Source organism: Maniola jurtina, chromosome 2 (assembly GCF_905333055.1).
Source record: "Maniola jurtina chromosome 2, ilManJurt1.1, whole genome shotgun sequence".
In the NCBI taxonomy this organism is placed as follows: domain Eukaryota; kingdom Metazoa; phylum Arthropoda; class Insecta; order Lepidoptera; family Nymphalidae; genus Maniola; species Maniola jurtina.
In genome coordinates, this window is record NC_060030.1 from 5204178 (window position 1) to 5224466 (window position 20289).

The window sequence follows — 20289 nt, forward strand, 5'->3', positions numbered from 1 at the left end:
ATCGAATGAATGTTTTGAAAGAGTGCATGGGAGCTGGGGTTTTGGGACTCGTAACCGGGAGGGAGAAACATTACTGCAATCGGCATCTGCCTTTGACATGGCCATAGTAAATACATTTTTTGAAAAAACGAGACCAGCATTTAATTACCTATCAAAGTGACAAACACAGATGACAAATAGATTATTTCTTAATTAGTAATACAAGGGTGCACACTGCACATAGAAACCTGCACATGGTATTTATCGACCTTGAAAAGGCATATGATAAAGTTCCTCGCGAAGTTTTGTGGTGGGCTATGAAAGTAAAGAGATTGCCTGAGAAGTATGTGAGGCAGAGAGGCTTGTGAAAGCGATGTATAGACGAGCGAGTACAAGGGTCCGATCAGAAGCTGGCGTTACGGACAAGTTCAATGTGGAAGTAGGCTTGCATCAGGGATCGGCTTTAAGTCCTTATTTGTTTGTCCTGGTAATGGATGCTCTGACGTCAAGCATACAGGAACAAAATTGAACAAAGCTTGAGAATGACACAGGGTCCCCAAGGGATTTTTCAAAACACAAAACCACGCGAAAGAAGTCGCGCGCAATAGCTAGTACTAATATTTTTTTTATCCAATTTCAAATTGTGTTTGAAATTGAAAAAAAAAAATAAGATGAATATCTTACGTACAATTTTCAACTCTATTCAAATTAAATAAGACCGATAGATTAATAATTAATTAATTATGCAAGGGGGAAGGAAATCTACTCGAGCAGCTAGCAAAGTTTGTCTGTCAGTCTGCGTTCAACCTGAACAACCTACTATAGTAAAATATTTTTAATTAAGGCCATTTTAATTGAATAATTTAAGGCTGATTTGATATTCGTAATTAGGTACCTAGTAAACGCTTACAACGACGGGCTTAGTCGAAATCTTCATCAGAGTCTGTTTTCAGGACGCTATCGGATCCGGACGCAGGTTCGCTGTCCACTGCTATTTCACTGTAAACAAACACACGTAATAAGTTATGCAGTATTAATGAAAACCTTAATAGGTAGCGTGGTGACTGTGCGGTGCATCCCCCTGCCACATACCCCGATTGCCATGTCGCTCTGTCGCGATCTACCTTACCAAACTTTATTACCTAAAAGTTAGTAAAAAAATCATGCTTTTGAGGTTATTCTTTAAAGAAATTGAAAAAAATTAAGAATATTTTAAGGGTTAACTGTACCTACCTATCACAAAAAGTAGAGTAAGTACCTAGGTACCTACTTTACATACTTAGAATAAATTAGATGTTACAGTGGCAAAAAATTGCGTGTATGTCTATTTAGTGCCTTTGTATTTACGTGTAGTTGGAGTACGTCAGACAAGTAAAAGGCGATGCGTGCGCGACACAAATGATGTCATGTGCAAAGGCCCTTTCTTTTTTCCATTCTTCTGTACAGGTTTGTGCATTAAAACCTTTCGTCAATCACTTCAGCCATCCAATCTCGCTTCAGAATGCAGAAGGCAAAAATTGGTTAGAAATGTTAGAAGGCTTTAAAGGCCTTGGATTAAACTAATTGGATTTTTCAAACGTGCACCGTGGTTAATCAAAATAAAATTCAAGTATGGGTTCGTTACAACATGCTGAAGGGTTTATAAATCCCATATAACACCGCTTGCCTGTTTTCCTCTGCACCGGTTAAATGAATTTCAATGATATTTCTGTCAATCAAATAATAATTAGACTCGTTATGTACCTACTTAATCATTACTTACTGGAGGACGAAAGATAAAAATGCTCTAACAAGCTCATTATAAGTCATGTAGTTATGAACTACCTTTTGTGGTCTACATTGTTGTATATAGGTAGGGGAGACCGGGTATTAAACATAATGGTGGATCCAAAGTAACCTGTCGCATTGTCCAATGCATGCGTCTGTCTATAGAAGCCTAGTTAGCGCCCATGCGTGAGGCGCGCATTCTGCTTTCTTAGGTTTTCTGAGACGGGTCTGCCCGCGAAATTCAAAATTAATTTGGTTTTTCGCAATTTATAAACTAATAACGACTAAGTAGGCTTATGGCATTCTAATTCCGACAATGGCAGTATCATCTTCACAGGATGACATAAAAATCTTTACTTGAAAGTGTTAAGTTTAAGAAATTAGTCAAAATAATGAGTTTGACATGAGTTACTCACAAATTAGTCGATACTAGAGCTAATTTCTTAAACTGAACCCTTTCAAGTAAAGATTTTTATATAAACCTGTGAGGATGATACTGCCATTGGCGCAATTAAAATGCCATTTGCCTACTTTGTCGTATTAGTGGTTGAGCTTTAAAAATATAATAGACTGAGAGCATTTTGTGCACTTACTGGTATTCGATTCGTATACGTTTTCGTAAAAATACGATTCAAAATGGCCGTCATACAAAATGAGGTAGGTTCATACGTGCGCTTATGCACACATTTGATTTGTATTTCGACGGTTCTCTATAAATCGTATTTTTACGAATATGAATACGACTCGAATGAGTGCACAAACACACTGACACACTTAGGTATGTTAAAATAAAATAAGCGGCGCCCGTGGCGCATGCAGCTTGTTGGATTGACAAGCTATTATTAAAGTTTTTATTTATGTCTAATTGAATTTTGAAAATATTCCCCATAAACACGAGCTCTCATCATTAAAATAGTAACATTGTAACAGCTTGTTTATCGAGAAAATGATTATTCTACAATAACCATTTTGATGAGGCAATTATAAAAATTTACTTAGTCCTTAAGTACGCGTTTATAAGGAAAATCACCCTAAAATATGTCATTATGAACGTAAATATTTTTTTATAATGTAAGTAGGTATGAAATACGTGCTCCTCTAAGCTTTTACTTTACTAAGGAGAGATGTTAAATAACATAGAAAATAGTATGATATAAGTAGTAGATATCTAAATAAGTAATTATTACAATTATTTACAGATAGGCCGCAGGTAGTACCTATTTCTCTTTGTCTGTCTGTTACCGTTTCTCGGCTCTATATTAAAACTCAACTATAGAGCCTCGATAGCTCAACGGTTGAGGAGCCGACTGGACTGAAATCCGAAAGGTCGGCGGCTCAAATTCCACCCGTTGCACTATTGTCGTACCCACTCCTGGCACAAGCTTTAAGCTTAATTGCAGAGGAAAGGGGAGTATTAGTCATGATTAGCATGACTAATATTCTTTGTAAAAAATAATAATTAACAACTTTACAGGATGAAGGGAAAACTTGTGCCTGCCAGCAGTGTAGTGATGCCTCACTAGTGCTCGTGCTTTTCTTTTTGTTTCAACCTAAATAAGTAACTGTCTTGTACTGTTACACTGCGATTGTACGAGATAGGTAATAGAGTGAAATCGTCAAAAACTTGAGATAGGATTAGGTTTCCAGTTCACAGTGGATATGCCGCAGGCAGGTATATTGTCAAAGCCGTGATATTACAATCTCACTAGTGATATTATAATTAAACGGTAGATTGTCAATTGACTTCATTTCTTACGATTTAACGGTCTGGTTTTAGTGTCCTTATAATGTCAAGGGGACACTACAGTGATATTGTAAGGCAATGATATTTTGACAATTTCACTGGTCGTTAGATTATGAGACCGCCTCTGATTGGTCCGTTTCGGATGTTGAAAACGATGGTTGTAAAAGAATTGACCAATCAGAACGCTTAACGTCTCCCACTGCCAACTTCACGCATAATATACCTACCTAGATTTTTATAATGTCACTATAATGACCCCGTGACATTACAATGTCAAAAAAAGTCACTAAAACCAGGCCTATAAATTGTAAGAAATGAAGTCAATTGACAATTATGTTTACCGTTTGATTATAATATCACTAGTGAGATTGTAATATCACGGCTTTGACAATATACCTGCGACAGATATGTATACCTATTTAAAACTCACCCGTTGAGATCCTTAGTGAGCTGAATGTCAACACTGGCGTTATCGCCGAGACCGTTGAGGGCCTCGCAAAAGTCGCTGCCCACGCTCTGGAGGTGCTGAGTATTCAGATGGAATCCCTGGACGCAATAAATTACGTGAGGTGACGTAGCTTAGGTAAGCGTAGGCGACTTAAACCTGCTTTGAGGGAAGGGCGGCCGATATATTATACAGTATTATTTTTTAAGCTGATTATTATTTGTCCTACCTACTTAAGTAAAAAAACTACAAACAGATTCCCACTAGGTACCTATTACAGTATCACATGAGATACTACACTAGTATATTATTTTGTGGACTCCAAAAAGGTGCAATTTCGTTTTACTTTTTTGGCATGTCTTGTTTTTGATAAAAATATTATGGTAGTTCTAATAGCTTATGCATGCTATAATTATGCTTATGCATATTATATTTATGGGATTATAAGGACTTGGTGGGTATGTCGGATACTTAGCCTCGTTATCATTAATCTCAGATATCCCATCGTTTGTAAGTAATTGAAAAATAAATGCCTTTAAAGCGATGCGATACACGTTATTGATAATTATGTAGTAGGTAAGTAGTTTTATTACTCGCTTTATAATAAATATTTTATCAACAAACGATTATTCTTAATTAGCTCATCTCACGGGTCCAGTCTTGCATGCATCAATTTTTTTTTAATTTAACGTGGAGTTTATTAAGTAGTAGGTATACCTGCGGCATTAACGGTGAAGGAAAACAGTATCAGGCAACCTGCATTCTACCAGACTCCTGAGAGTTCTCCATACCTAATGTTTTGAAAAATATATCAGACAGTCTGTCAATCAGAACTTGGCTTGGTGGATTATGTGGCCTAACACTTCTCATTCTGAGAGAAAGAGTGCTCAGTAGTGAGTCGGCGATAGGTGATGATGATTAATAGTACAACTTAGTGACAGGTAAAACGAACTCTAATCTTGAACCTGCACAGACATGACGCCAGAGGCATCTGTACCACAATGCTATTGATTCGTCACTCAGCTTTTTTCTTCCCGCGCTACATGGATATTGCTTTTCCTTTAGAAAATATAGCTAGTACCCAAGCGCAAACACATCCCCTCGATATTCGTTCGGGGCTCTATTCACCTGCCGCAATCTGTACTTATTGCTCCTTGAAAATATGTATGTGAGTTGGTATTCTTAGGTACCAACCTATTATTAATGGTAGGTAAATTTTACATTGATAATAACAGAACATCTTATTAAGACTATCTTTCCACCAGTGATATGCTAGTATACTTACACAGTGAGGGATCATGAAATGTATATAAAAACCCCTTAGATTATATCCCCGTATTCCGTGTTTAAGAGTTTGAGATGAGCTATGAAAATTAAGCAATCCTATTGGCGGGTTTTAAAGTGATTTTCACATACATCCCTTGCCACGCATCCTGGTATGACCTTGTTCGTAAAGCAGCATAGAGGGTGCAACTACCTTAAAAGGCCCCCGATCGAAACCGCAGAAAGAGGCCTCCATTGTGTAGGACCTGGTGACTCCCAGATGACGCCACACCGTGACGCGGGCTGTGCTTTCCCGCTCACGTTCGACGCGAAACGAACACGAGCCCAGCGCGAATGCAGGCGATATCCGATGCATGAGCGCTGGCAACATCTAGCAAATAAGAAAGAAAAATTTAATAAAAGCAAAAGCGAAGCTTCTTCCGTAAGCGGTGGTCCTGATTACTTAGATAACATCAGGTAAGTACGTAATACGCCTGCAGCTCATTTGCTCGTTATTTGTGTAAAGAAATGTAATTAGCTTTAATTAAGATACAAATAATATACAACGCCGCTTTAGAAGATAGTCATAAATACACCTTTCATCTTATCAGACCGGTGAAGGTCATTCTTAAATTTACCTCGTATCGTATCTAATATATACCTATTTTTAGGTAGGGACTAAAACAAACTTGTCACACATTGGTTATGCCACATTTGCGAAGCTTTTTCAACACCCTTTTATATAAAAATGTTATCCGGTTAAAATATTTGTGTCAACAAGCTGTAACTTCGATCTTTCTTGGTTTGTCTTATGGATGGAGTAACGGAATTACAGGAACAGAGCTAGTCGAGAAAAAGGAAAAAGTCTTAATTAAAAATCTTTGCAGAATCATGTACCTACTGTAAAGGTTAGAAATAGTACGTATTAACAGAGTCGTCATGGGTGGGAACCCGGGGGGTTAGTCCTCCCAAGTGCTGACTGTCAATACCTTTGTATTAAATTAAAGCAGCTGATTAGGAGTTTAAGTTTGTAGTAAGTGGATACCTAGTACCTATCTATTTAATAGAAAAGAAAGAAGATAATATCTTAATCGAAATGCAAAACAATCTGTAATAACTAGATAAGCATATGTACCTGCTGACAGTTTAGTTAAGTAGGTATAATACAAAACGTTTATGTATGAGTAGCTACGCACAAGATGATTATTCCAAACAAAAATTTTTGCAGGCTGCAACTCATTTGTGCATACAAGATGTGCTGGATAAGTATTTACAAGAAGTCATAGTATTAATTTGGACAGCTCTAGCTGTTTTATGAGAACACAATTTATTTTATAGAAAACCTATTATATGATTTTGTTCAGTGGTAAATTATTATAAGTATTTTGTCACATCGATTGTTTTGACAAAAAAAAAAGATCATCAATAAAAATGATTTAAAATTAAACCCCTTTAAGTATACATTTATCCTGACTACGGAGCTGGATTATCGGAGCTATTTTCGCAACTTACAAGGTATTTAACAGGTTCGTCGAGCACCAGCCGGTCGTTGCTGCACCAGCTCTCGGCGCCGGCGCATCCATAAAAGAAAACATTCTTTTTGCGCGAGTGGCCGTGGTAGTCGCAGTACACTAACGGCGGTTTCTTCCAAACGCGTACTAAATATTCTATTAGGCCCTAAAATGGAAACAAACAAAGTTTAGCGCAGGCAGGCATATATTTTCCCTAACTATGTACTTACCTAGTGTATTTTTAGGGTTCCGTGTCTCCCGCAAACAGGGACCCTTAAGGATCACTTCGGTGTCCGTCTGGTCGGCTGTCAAGCAAGAGCCTTTAAGGGAATCAAAATCTATAGGGTACTACCCGATGACCTAGAATCATGTGGCAAGTACGCACCAATGTCTTACTTATAGCACAAGTAAAGGGGATAATCCTAAAGCCGAGAATTCGTGGTTAGGTACATCATCAAAATTTTAAAATGTGTTATTTATTGCACAACGGAACCCTTCGTGTGCCAGTCCGACTTAGACCAAACCGTTTGTTTCAATGATTTGTATTCTTCTTCGAGAAGGAAATAATCAACTAATCTTGGTAGCCCATAAGTACCACGACCGAGGAACGAGCTTTTGCCGCCGCCCGCGGTCGAGGCATGTCCACAACGGACATGCTGCCGCGCAAGGCCGCACGTAGTGCAGGTGCGTCTAAAGTCTACAGAGAGGCAACTGCAGGGTAGCAACTCGTTTTTCAGGACACAATTAGATATTCTGTTGTTACATTACTCGAAATGTTTGCGCGCGGCAAATAGACCGAGGCAAAAAAAAAATCAACGGGAAGTACCCTATAGGTTTTCTTGACAGACGGACAGACAGACAGACAGACTGACAGACAACAAAGTGATCCTATAAAGGTTCCGTTTTTCCTTTTGAGGTACGACGGAACCCTAAAAATGATTGATTCCTTGCTCTACACGCTCATATATAGACAACTGCAGGCACTCACTAGGTACAGGTAGGCACTGTTCCACAACTTAGGTAGGATCTACATACTACTTAAATTTATTATGATAAAATATCTTCTCGATCCTTTAGAATAATAAATAGAACGCCCTGTTCGAGAATACCTAGGTAAAGCTTGAAATAGCCACACAGATTAGTCAATGTCTTTATTTTTATTTATCTGGATGTTTGGTCCCCGTATAAAATTAGCTCGTAAATAGAATTGTCTTACTTTAATCACTAATGAGCGAAAATTCTTGGTGTAATTACCTTGGTATGGTAAATAGAAGGATGCAAAACGGGGCTCGGCTTGCACCAGCGTCGATTTAAATCTTCATTAGTTAAGCCGCAGCGATGGCTGAAACAACACAGGTATTATATGTATACCTATGTAATTAATATTGTGAATATACGTTAAAAGTCATCAGCAGTGATAGCCTAGTGGTTAAGACGTCCGCCTTCTTTTCGGGAGGTCTCCAGGTTCGATCCCAGCCACGCACCTCTAACTTTTCGGAATTATACGTGTTATCACCAAATTAATATGATTTTTTTGCATTCCGTATAATTGTGTAAAAAATCTTTGCGTCGGAAAACCTCAAGGGAATATATTATTAGCTAAATATATAAACTCGCAGAACCGCTAGTCAGGACAAGCGTGGTAGGTCTAAGCTTTAAAACCCCGTTTAGAATGGGACAGGCTTTAGCATTGCCTTGAGGTTTGAATAGAGCCTGCGTTACTTCCAGACATAATATCTTCTTCTCGTTAATTAGGTACAGCTACTTATGTACTTTAATCACGTAGGTATAGATTACCAGGAAGCCCAGTATATCTTTATAACGATAAGTGCCGTGGACGCGTTCAGTGAAGTGACAAGCCCCGTAGGTTGAGTCGGTATCGTCATTTCAATATCAGACTAGTTAGGGACGCAATGAAGCTTAGGAACTAAACATATTATTGGCTAAGCTATATCGGGTTTCGAGCTGCGAGTCGCGACGTGGAATTCATTAGAAAGATTTATTTTTAGCTCGGTAATGTAGTGCGTGTTTTCTACCTTGGAAATTAATATGAAAATTGAAATATTGAGTATTTATTAAAGCGTCTATAATTTATATATACCTAGTTATGTAAACTAAGTAGGTACCATGGCTACCTATACTTAGAAAGATATATTAATGGTTTAATCTTATTAATATATATTTAAGAGTATGTATTAATTACGTAGGTACCTATTAAACTTACTATGTAATATGTATAAATGTGGAAAATTTGGATGTTCATTCCTCCTTCACACCACGATGACTCAATGAATTAGGCAGAATTTGGAATGGAGATAGTAACCTGAATGAAAACATATACTTACTTACTTTTTATCTTGGAAAATTACAGTTTCCGCGGGATTTAAAAAAACGTATAATCCGGACGAAGCCGTGGGCATCATCTGGTTGTCCCAATAATAATAAAATATAAATAGGTATAAGGGTCTTTCTATTTAGGAAAGAGCAACTACGTGTGCTAATAAGTTGGAATTTTTTTATAAGGATTTTAGTTCGTGGACTGGCAATAAGGCATCCAATTCTATCGGTGGTTTAGATTTTATGGTTTTTGTGACTTATTTGTTTGAGAAGTTCAATGCACGGTGTCATTTATTGAAAGAACTGGTAACATATACTATATTGTGCCAAAAACCACATAGGAAATAGTCATAATATCTTAAATTCAGGTTAGATACCTACTACAGTTAGGAGCCAGACCCACCCTTCCCACGCAAATGTCCAAATTATTATTATTTTGTAAATTTTTGTGTAGGTTATTTAAAATATGATATTTGTGTGGTTTAACAAAATTTATGAGTGAAATGATAAATACCAGGCACTGAATTTCGAAAGGAAAAGTAACGGTCAGAGCTTTTCTTTCAGCTAGAAATGCTGTGTTGATGATCACAGGTTACAGCCTGACCTGTGATTTAACAAAAGCATATTCTTTGTAGGAAGACTATTCAGTAATATTAATACTTGATTTTATATGCAAAGTCAAAGTCAAATCATTTATTTATTCAAAATAGGTAACATTGTACACTTTTTGATAGTCACTCGTTGAATTTGTAAGGTAATGATGTATTAATGGTGATAATTAACTAGAACGTATCTAGAAAGTTTCATTGAGTTTGATAGGTTAGTATCCAAATGAGAGCCAAATTATGTTTATTTGGAGTGCACTACGAAGAATTTTTTGACAAGGATGAAATAAGGAACAGACAATCTTAGCGAAAAGTCTACTTCAGGTTCAAATACCTAACAACAAATAATAAATTGATTTATAAAATAGAATCTTTCAGTGTGCCTATCCTGTGTCCATCTATATTCTATACATATAAAAAGACTTGTCACATAAACTATTACAAGCTTTCAGCTATCCATTTCAATTAGCCTAGTACAGGATTAATAAATATTAGCAGTTATCAGTAATTAGGTATCTAAGTATGTACGTAATAAAATGTAAATTAATTTAATTTTCCGATCGGTTGATCGATTTTATCTGTTATTAATTTAATGTTCGTAACTATAGCATTTTTAATAAGCGTTAGATAGATACATGTTACCTATGGTAATTTAGACCATAGACCGCCTATCGTTTGTGCCGCTGACCTTAAAAGTAGGAGGTCCTGGGTTGACCAACCGGCTGAATCAATTTGGGAATTTGTTCTAAATTAGATACCTAAAGTCAGATCTTGTTTCCATCAGATCGTAACAAAACCGTGCCAAAAGTGATTAAGAATTCCAGGACGATACACGATTCTCCGTAAAAATCAACCAGAGACACAGATTTATGAAAACCGTCTTACCCCTTCCTGGTGATCACGCTTTAAGGGTACAACTTTTATAGAATAAAAAAGTTTTTTAATTGTATGGTCTGGTGGGAAGCTTTAGCCGTGGCTACCAGCACCGCCAAGTCATCAAGCGTACCTACCGACGCGACGGTGTACCTGTCGTGGTGAGTTGGACGTTATATTTTACGGGGTAGGTATGGACTTGATAAACTGCAGATATCATCACTTGCAAGAAAGTAAGTATGTTTTCATTTTTCATTGTAGTATCGTCATTTAACTATTGGAGACTATGGCTGTCAAACTCTGAGACTCTTAAGGCACTGCATCTGATCAGAATCCAATCCAAATCTGAGCACTGTCGATCGTTCGTTTTCCGAAGCCATAAAACGAAATTCAGTGCGCAATACCTCATTATACTTACAATAATAAATAATAGGCGCGTACCTACTATGGCTATTTCGGATTAAGAATTCTTGAATTCGGATTGGATGCAGTGCGTAAAGAACCTTATCTACTCGTAGTTGAATAAAAAACACAACAAGTGATATCAGTGTGGTAGAAACATTTTTATTTGTTTATCTGTTTATAGACGCTGGCACGGCTGCCTTATACTTAGCTTTTTTATTGGCTTTTCCAAACGATTGCTTATCGGTACTCTGTACAGCTCCATCCAATTAGAAAGGAAACCCGGGACAACTTAATCACTGACTGGCAAGCGTATCTTTGACGACACATCAGGCGCAGCCGCACGAATGCTAAATAACCACCACCAGGTTTGATTTCGATAGATATCGCATGTTACTAACATAATTCTCTTCTTTCAAATTTTCAATATAATAGATGACGCCCGTTATTTGGGCCGCGTGAATATAGGTTTTTTAAAAACCCGAAAGAACTGTTTGATTTTCCGGGATAAAAAGTAGCATGTGGGGTTAATTCAAGCTATCTGAAATTTTAAATGGCCGAATTTCAGCAAAACCGGTTCAGTTATTGTGGTGTGAAAGAGTAAATCTAAATGTTTTGTTTCGGTAGGGTTAATAGGCGTGTTTATAGTCATCAATCACCTATTGATACCTGGATGGCCCAAGCACGCGCGATACTCTTAACATCGGCAATCAGTGATTTTGCAATCGCATCGATGCTGCATTGCGTTTTGACGATTTGCAGCGTTCGATCGTTGAAATCGCACGTTTTAGCGTTTGCATTTCGGACGTGGAATCGAACCTTCAAAAATAATAATAATAATAATAATAATAAAAACCTTTTATTCAGCCAAATTTACAAATACAGACAGATAGGGTGTCGTAGTCCCTGGGGAACCAAGGAGCCGACCAGTGTCCATGCTCCCTGGTTCCCCAAGACCCAGGCACCCACTTCTTAATACTAGCTTAATGTCTATCTTGGCCGAACGGGGCGCTGCCTCAGCTTATTGCTGCAGTCGGTCGACTGCAGCGCTGATTTTCGGGCATGGCCCCCAACTTCAACTCTATCTCAATCAACTTTATCGCTTCGCTGCGTTTGAAGATTTCACGTTCAAACGCGGCATCGAGCTTAGAATAAAAACCCAGGCATCGAGTTTCCGAAAAGCAACAAAATCACCCATCGCTTATGCTAATCATTGTGTCTGCTATGGCCCGAGAGTAAACTTTCAACAAAATAGATACCTACATAACGTAGTATAATAAATATATCGGAGTGATTATTTCATTAAATGCGTGCCACGATCGCACGGTTATAAAAGTTTAATAAAATGATAATTGATTCACGATCGTATAAGGTTTACGTACGACCAAGAAAGCTCTGAGGGCAATTTGATATGACACGCTATTAAATTAAATGATTGGCTGACCACGTAGGGACGTGTAGGCTCTAGTGCCTTCGTACATATTGTATGCTTACATAATAATCTCTAAATAAATACATGTTTGTGTCTAGACTAGTATTTTAAAGAGGCACAGTTTGTAAGTTTGGATGTAAGGGGTGATCTCCGGAACTAATGATCCGATTCTGAAAATTCTTTCGCGGATAGATCGCTACAATATCCCGACGAAGTCGTGAGCAAAGTCTAGTCAAAAAATAAAATAAAAAAGAAAAGTAGGTAGTTCAAAAAATTCCAATACTCACTGGCAAAGTCACGGGCAAAGGCAAGTCATCACATAAAAATCTACCCTTGTTAAAAATATAAGCAAGGCATAAATTTTATTAGCAAAGCAATCGGAATAATCCAAATAGAGTGGCCAGCAATAAATAAAGTGCGATAAAGCTGCATGTATGTAAGTCAGCAAGTCTTCTCAAGTCTGTTTTGCATTCTCACAGCATGGGTCCCTAACAGCCCGTTCCCACTTGACGGCTGTCGGACCCCAATCTTAATCAGATGTTCCAGTGGGAGAACATTTCGACACAAAATCGGTTCCGACAAGTGTGAATAGCTTCATATATAATGTTCTGCCACTGGGACATCCGATTAAAATCCGGGCCCGACAGACGACAAGTGGGAACCGGCTCTTAGAGTATGCGAGCTAGCTTATAATATATCCATACTTTCATACTAATATTATAAATGCGAAAGTGTGTCTGTTTGTCTGTCTGTCTGCTACCTTTTCATTGCCCAACAGTTTAACCGATTCTGACGAAAGGTATAGAGCTAGCTTACATCCCGGGGAAGGACATAGGCTTCTTTTTATCCCGGAAAATCAAAGAGTTCCCACGGAATTCAGACAAACAGCAGATAGACAGACAGACAGACACACTTTCGCATAATTATAATATTATTATGAATTTGTGCTATAATACCCACCTACTACGTGCCAAATTGCTATGGTCAACGGGAAGTAGGTACCCTATAGGTGTTGACAGACACGACGGACGGACGGACGGACGGATGGACGGACGGAAGACGGACGGACGGACGGACGGACGGACAGACATCAAAGTGATCCTATAAGGGTTCCGTTTTTCCTTTTGAGGTACCTACGGAACCCTAAAAAGGTAAAAACCGGTAGAAATGGGCCGTGAAAAGCTAGGATCAAATTATATTTTTCCTTGGCCTTAAGTTATAGGTACTTATGGTCCAATAATAATCTGTGAGAAAGGAAGTGCGTACCGTTAGGGCTTTCATTATCTGTGCCTTGATTAAGAAAGAGTAACGTCTCCAATTGTGTCATTATTTACAGCTAGATCAGTGCGTTGCGCGCAATCTACGACAATCCACTGTATTCCCGTCCGTTATTACAGGGTAATTCTTGCCGGTACGTGTTTCTGACATAATCGCATTTCGATGATTTGGTTGTCAGGGATATGAGATTCTCAAATCTGGATATGGTAGAGCATTTGTCGGTTTTGGTTCTGGATATATCACAATCTACCAAAACAAAATACAAGCTGTGGCGGGCGGCGAAAATAAGTCAAAATGATTCCCTTATCCAAAATTATTCAAATAATTTTAGTTACTTATTTACATATAATATGTCCATTATTTGCTACTGCAAAATCATTTTCATTTGGTGAAAAAAAAATTCACAGTGATTTCGCAGGTAGTTTTTCACAGAAATTGAGTTTTTAATCGTTTAATACATTTATTTAACTAGGAATTATGATTAGGATCAATAGCGCTGATATTTCAAAAAGAAGAAGTGCATTATTACACTTTAAAAAGTGCGAAAATTCACTTCCCGTGAAAAAATATTATTGTTTGTTTGCTACATTCATAATAATAAACTAGATGTTTTTCATTCTAACACGAAACGATAATAATGTTCTCGCTCGCATTTTCTTTAGCGTCTTTAGCTCGCACAGTTAGCTCGGACACGGTAATGGTATGTATATATTACCGTGGCTCGGATCCATGCCCAATGCACGCAAAATTAGGTATAAGGTAGCCTAGTGTGATATCTGCATGAAAAAACTTTTCACGTAATTTTCACATCCTACCTGTGAAGTGGTCTATCTAGAAAGTTTCGTGTATCTGATAGTTTCGGTTTCAATTATATTACTACGGAGCTTCATAGCATCCCATAGTTTCCATGCGAACCTAGGTATATAATATAAGAAAGGTTAACAGGACGGTGATCAATCTTGTATACTGTTACCTACTCATTATTTATTTTTGAAATTGTCTGTACGATAATAGATCCTTGTCTTTTTTATGACTTAAGCACGCAGATGAGCGGACAAGTCACCTGTTGGAAAATTGTATGAAGGCGCCTTTAACCAGAGAGATGTCATATTACTGGAGGCACAAACTTCATAAATCTGGCGTCCGCACCCCCAATTTATGATTACAAAAATTAGGTAGGTACGCGCAAGAGTATAAAATAGTCTTTTACGCACGCAAAAGTACCTACAGTTACACATGACAATATTATCATAAACAAACAAGGTAAAATCTACCTAGACGTAGGTATAGCGCCAAAGTTACAGATGTGTGACGATCACTTTATGAATGTTGCCACTTGTCAAATCAGCAACTCTCAAATGCCAAAAAGTGCCCTGAGTAGGTATGGGAGCTTGTATGAAATAGTCGAATAGAACAATACTCGTAAACGTTTGACGTCCTTTTTAGTTAAATCGATAGTATAAATGGTTATTATTAATCTAAAAACTAACAGAGGATTAGAAGACCCTCTTTCTAATAATTACTAAGAAATATTTTTTTAACATAGGCAAAATCCCTATTAAGTACTTACATCTAATTGGCCAACATTTTCACTATTGGCTAGAATGCACAGTGCACAGTTATAGTAAGAAGGCATAAATAGGTAGATACATTCTAATCACAATAACTATGATTGTAGTAAGGCTCCAACACCAAAGTTGACAAATCGCATTTAACTTCCTAGTACCCAAGCCTAGTCAGATTAAGGGCATTTTACGGCACAATATACTACCTACCTCTAAAATATATAGTAATATTTAACTGTTTGCCTATGACTATGTGCTTCGGTGCAATTTTTGAGAAGGGACAACGCATTTTGGTTTTTAAGTAATCCAAAATATCATCTTGGTGGTTCCGGATCTGGATTCTGGTATAATTACATTCATAACAGTTTGTGAAGATACAATCAGGTACCTATGTGTTACACGGTTATGACATAATATACACTAATTTCGTGTCACGATTTTCTCCTGTTCAAATGGAAGGTCATATTAACCGCTACCCGGAACTGTTATCTTAATGAAAATTTAAGAGTAAAGTTATAATTTTCCGGTTTATAGAGCGAAAGATTGGCATGACAACAGAATACACAAATTAAGAAAAAGAGTAACAAGTTATTATTTTCTAAAGATAAGAAATCTTGGCATGTTTTAGTCATATTGTGTGCGGGTGCATTTCATTGCAATAACAACTATTCGTAGACATCCAGTTTACGCGTTGGAAGAGTCGGTACGCACCATTAACAGTATCACGGTATGTGTCTTGACGTGGCAGTTTTTTCTCCTGATGATGGAGCAGAGCTTACGTCCAATTAGGAGCGGTTCAGAGAAAGGACATCATTAGCGGGCGGCGGCGCGGCGCGGGCGCAGGTCCTCGACTCTGCGCAGGAGGCGCGCGTCCTTCCCTGGCAGCGGCCTTTGCTCGCCGACCGGTTGCGCATCTTTTACTATAATCAGGAAAAAAATAACCGTCGCCTGCATGCGCAAACGAAAGCGAACGAGCGAGAAACTGCGCCCGCTCCGCCGTGTTTTATGCACATTGTTACGTTCGAAAAAAACAATCAGGGCTGCATGGAACGCGATTAAAATCAAACATTTGTCACAATTAAGTACGACCGTTTAATCCTCTACGATTTCATCTTTAAAGAATGTTGTGACTATGAATATTCTTTAAACGTGGCTGGGTTGTAACTTGTAGGCTCATTTAAAAATATTGAAAGCGTACGAAAAACAATAACACAAACGCAATCCGCGGCTAAGATAGACTTTGGTATGTTAAAAATATACAGTTGTAGCCCTTTGAGACGTGTAGTGATGACCGAGGCTGGTTCAAGGGTCCGCCTGCCATCTATTTATAGACCGCGCCGAGGCGATGCTATCGGCCCTCAGCGTACCTCGGCCCGCACGATCCCAACCCGCCCCTATGCACCCCTCACATAACGATTGCCCAATAAAAGAGACCAAAGAAAAACTGCCATATTATATTCGTACCAGCTATTTATATCATAATGTCCATTGTTTCTGCCTTTGATTTAATAGCCCCGGGTGGGTCTATTCCGAGCCCGAGATACTGGTTTAATTGATTAAAATGAATAGCAATAGATCACTCCTTTTTTTGGTTAAAAAGAAAACCGAAGTGAGGATAGTAATGAAGATTTATAAAATACGATAAAATCGTTGTCGATAGTTGAACATCTCCGGAGTCCGGTGCCGAGGCGCACGTTAGCTCATCCGTATGCTCGACGCGGAGGCTGCTTCCGGCGCGGCAAGGGAGGGGGCGCTCAATCACGGGTAGTCGTTTCCCGTACGTCCTTATATTATACTTGTCTTTGTCTAACGACATAAACAAGCACTAAATGGAGCTCGCTGAGAATCTGTTAGGATATCGCGAGGTAGCGCTCGCTGTCAGGATTCGCCAGCGACAACTCTGTATTCCTAGGCGACACCGGACACAGGGCGAGTTATTTATGATGGCCGCGAGACAATCGGCCGCTCGCAACGCTTATCCGGTGTCAGCGACGTGGTGCCAATAAAATGACGTGGCCATCTTCATTAAACACCATCCTTTGAAATTATCACACGTGCCTAGCCTATTTTTATAGAAGTGCTGAGTCACAAACTATGTAAGTCAGTAATAATAACTTTGCCATGACTAAAGGAATTGTCTCTACAGTTTGCATTCCTCCGCTTAAGGTTACACTTCATAATATGCGCTTCTTGTTACAAACGTATTACGCCGATTATTCATTATATTTTTTTCTATTATATTTGTTCTAGATCTAAAACTAAGCCAATCTGTCAAAGTCTGCGAATCCACACTTGGTCAGTGTTGGTAGACTACTATGGCCAAAACCCTTCTTATTCTGTGAGGAGACCCGTGCTCTGTAGTCTGTAGTGAGCCGGCCATGGGTTGATCGTGATGATGATGACTAATCGTTGATTTACGTTGTTAAAACATCGCCCATTTCACTTTTGAGTATGTTCCGCACGTAAATGTTGATTGAAATGGAACAGCATGCGCTCACGTTCAAGTTGAAGTGACCATGGAGAGCACTCTTAAGAGTATTATTGCTGCGTCCGCGTCGTAGGCTTATTATCATCGGTGCTTTAGATTCGCTTTGTTGATTGTTGGCGCATTTTCCCATAATGTCCGCGTGGTTGGGTCGAGCTAACGGCGTCGGCTACACTAATTGATTTTATTTGCCGTCTGTTGCGGAAGCGTAGCAATTCGCCACAGGTCGGTTCAATGACACGACTCCTCTCGAGCAACTGTCCCTACGCCGCTGGAATGCAGTCTCTTATATCACGTCATGTCATTTCATTACAACAAATCGTCGATAGCGTATCATACAGCGCCATTATCATCAAGAATGCTTTTATACAATAACTGTTGATATAAAGTATTTATCTATGTTATGCCTAGCAATAATAATATAATAAAATATGTTAAATAGGTACCTACTTAAATTCTTGCAATAATTAGTGAGAATTTAGGTAAGTACTAAGTCTCTTTATAAAATAAACTACTTTTTTATAAAGGTTTGGAAAATCAGAAACATTTATCTTGAAATTTTATGACAGACATAAGCTGAGACAGCTTCGTTGTAACTCATAGAGGCTTCTCCCTAACATAATACAACGTGCCCATTGTCCTTATAAATTGTAAGTGCCTATTTGAAATCCGAGATGAAGAAATGCCATGAAGTTTTGATAAATTAGTGCAAGAAAGAGGTTCGCGGTCGTCTTTTCCCATTAGCTGGACAGGTTTTATTGACTTTGGACGTAAAGCACGACCTTCGTGGGTCTTAATAATTTACAAAAATTATTATGTTTATAGTTCTTTGCGAATTGCGAATCACTGATTCGCGATAAAGGAATGGAATGCGATATACAATAGAGACGCCGAGCGTCTCGAATGGAAGTAGGTATTTTATAAAATAAATTGAAAAGTTTATAAGGTTGCGAAAATCTACGAGTTTGTACACAAAAAAAAACGTGTTTGGTTTTAAGAAAAAAAAAGATTTTGAAATTTAATTAAAAAAAAAACGCGCTCATTGGAGAACCTCCTGTTTTTTGGATGTCTGTAAAAACAGCCCAAATTGTACCTATTATATTGAAGAGATTTAAGGAAATGAATCAAAAAACGTTGAGAAGAAAAGTAATGTGAAGTGTGAAAAATATACAATGAAGTTGTCGCAAAGGTGGATGGTAACAAGGGTAAAAGATAAACAGGCACTCGACAGGTGCTGAGGTGTTAGAGCTGAGTGATCGACCACAATATTATGGGTGTGTGAGTATGTATTATGTAGGTAGTTGTATACCTACCCACTTTTTAGTAATTTGTAATCATGATATATTTTATTATACCTATAGTCTAGAGCAAGGTCCACTAGCAATAAAACTTGTAAAAGTCTGCCAAGTCACTTGTGACCACACACGTACCAAATCAATTTATACAAGTTTTGTATAATAATACGAGTTAAACTTGTAGAAATTGGCTTTCTGGGAGTCTTTACAAAGTACAAGTGACTTCCCAGAGTTGACTTCTGCAAGTTGTATTGCTTGTGGTTAATATAATTTTATTAAACTTAACATTCCAAAAGATATAGCTAATTTTTACTTCAAATGGTTAATTTACAGGATCTTTTTAATAGTCTGAGAGTTTGTCTTTTGGTAATGAAATTATCGCATGGTTACCACCAGTTTGAAAAGCAGATAAAAAACCTAAGAACACTCGTTTTGGCTTTTTTCGCGGGATTTCTTTCGGTGTCCTTTATTTTTCTCTCACTGAGTGTCAGATTTCATGGCGCTAAAAATCAGAAGCGGCCGAAACACTGACCTCTATGAATACAAGTATCTACGCTGGACCTGTAATTTTCGAACTATCGCCGTTTTGGCACTGGTTGCAGCAGTGAGCGTCATGTAAGCGGAGTCAAATTAAATATCTATTAGTGATGAAACCGAAGACCATATTATTTTGACAAAAAGTGTAAATTTTGATTCCCGGCACGGTCGGTGGGGTGCTTTGAAACGGCACATATAATAAGTTTATTTCTGTATCGCACAGCAATTCTAGCGTACTTGTAAGTATATTATGTCCATTACAGTGGGCCAAAAGCACCGAAAGGTTTTGATTACCTGTCAGTCATTGAGTGCCAAAATTAGTTTTTTCTCTTCGGTAGATGCATCAGGCTCTCTAAAAGGTATATCGAAGAAATTTGGTACTTTATACAAGGACGCGTATTTTGTTACGAGGATAAAGTTTTGAATAAAGTTATAACGTGTACCTACTCCTTTTATACTGTACCTACTGCACAGAGCACACAAAATGTCTGTGATTAGAATGAAGAGCATGACCTACTCGCCTTACTGTATGTATACTTACATAACATTAATAATAAATAATATTATGGGCGATGATAAAGTGGAGATCGATTCTAGACACTTTACCTACTACATTCCCCAGGATGAGTAGAATAGGTGTCGCGCCACAATATGCGCTGAGGATGACCACCAATGCAGGTTTTAGTGGGTAGAAATTCCAGATAGCCCGATCTCACTTCAAAGAGATCATGCACCGCAACAGTATCCTAAAGATTTGCTAAACCCACAAGA

The 20289-nt window shown here is 38.1% G+C and overlaps 1 protein-coding gene across 4 annotated transcripts in view; it reads right to left on the reverse strand.

Moving 5' to 3' along the window:
- Positions 1-220: 220 nt before the first annotated feature.
- LOC123876816 (cytosolic carboxypeptidase 1-like) overlaps positions 221-20289 on the reverse strand; it is a 93544-nt gene continuing 73475 nt past the window's right edge. For all 4 annotated transcript variants that reach the window (XM_045923191.1, XM_045923184.1, XM_045923208.1 and 1 more), the window contains 6 exons: positions 7964-8051; positions 6711-6875; positions 5413-5589; positions 3921-4036; positions 1646-1687; positions 221-978 (listed from right to left, as the gene is read on the reverse strand). In XM_045923191.1, coding sequence (XP_045779147.1) covers positions 900-978; positions 1646-1687; positions 3921-4036; positions 5413-5589; positions 6711-6875; positions 7964-8051 — 667 coding nt within the window. In that variant the 3' untranslated portion in view covers positions 221-899. The remainder of the gene's footprint in view (positions 979-1645; positions 1688-3920; positions 4037-5412; positions 5590-6710; positions 6876-7963; positions 8052-20289) is intronic.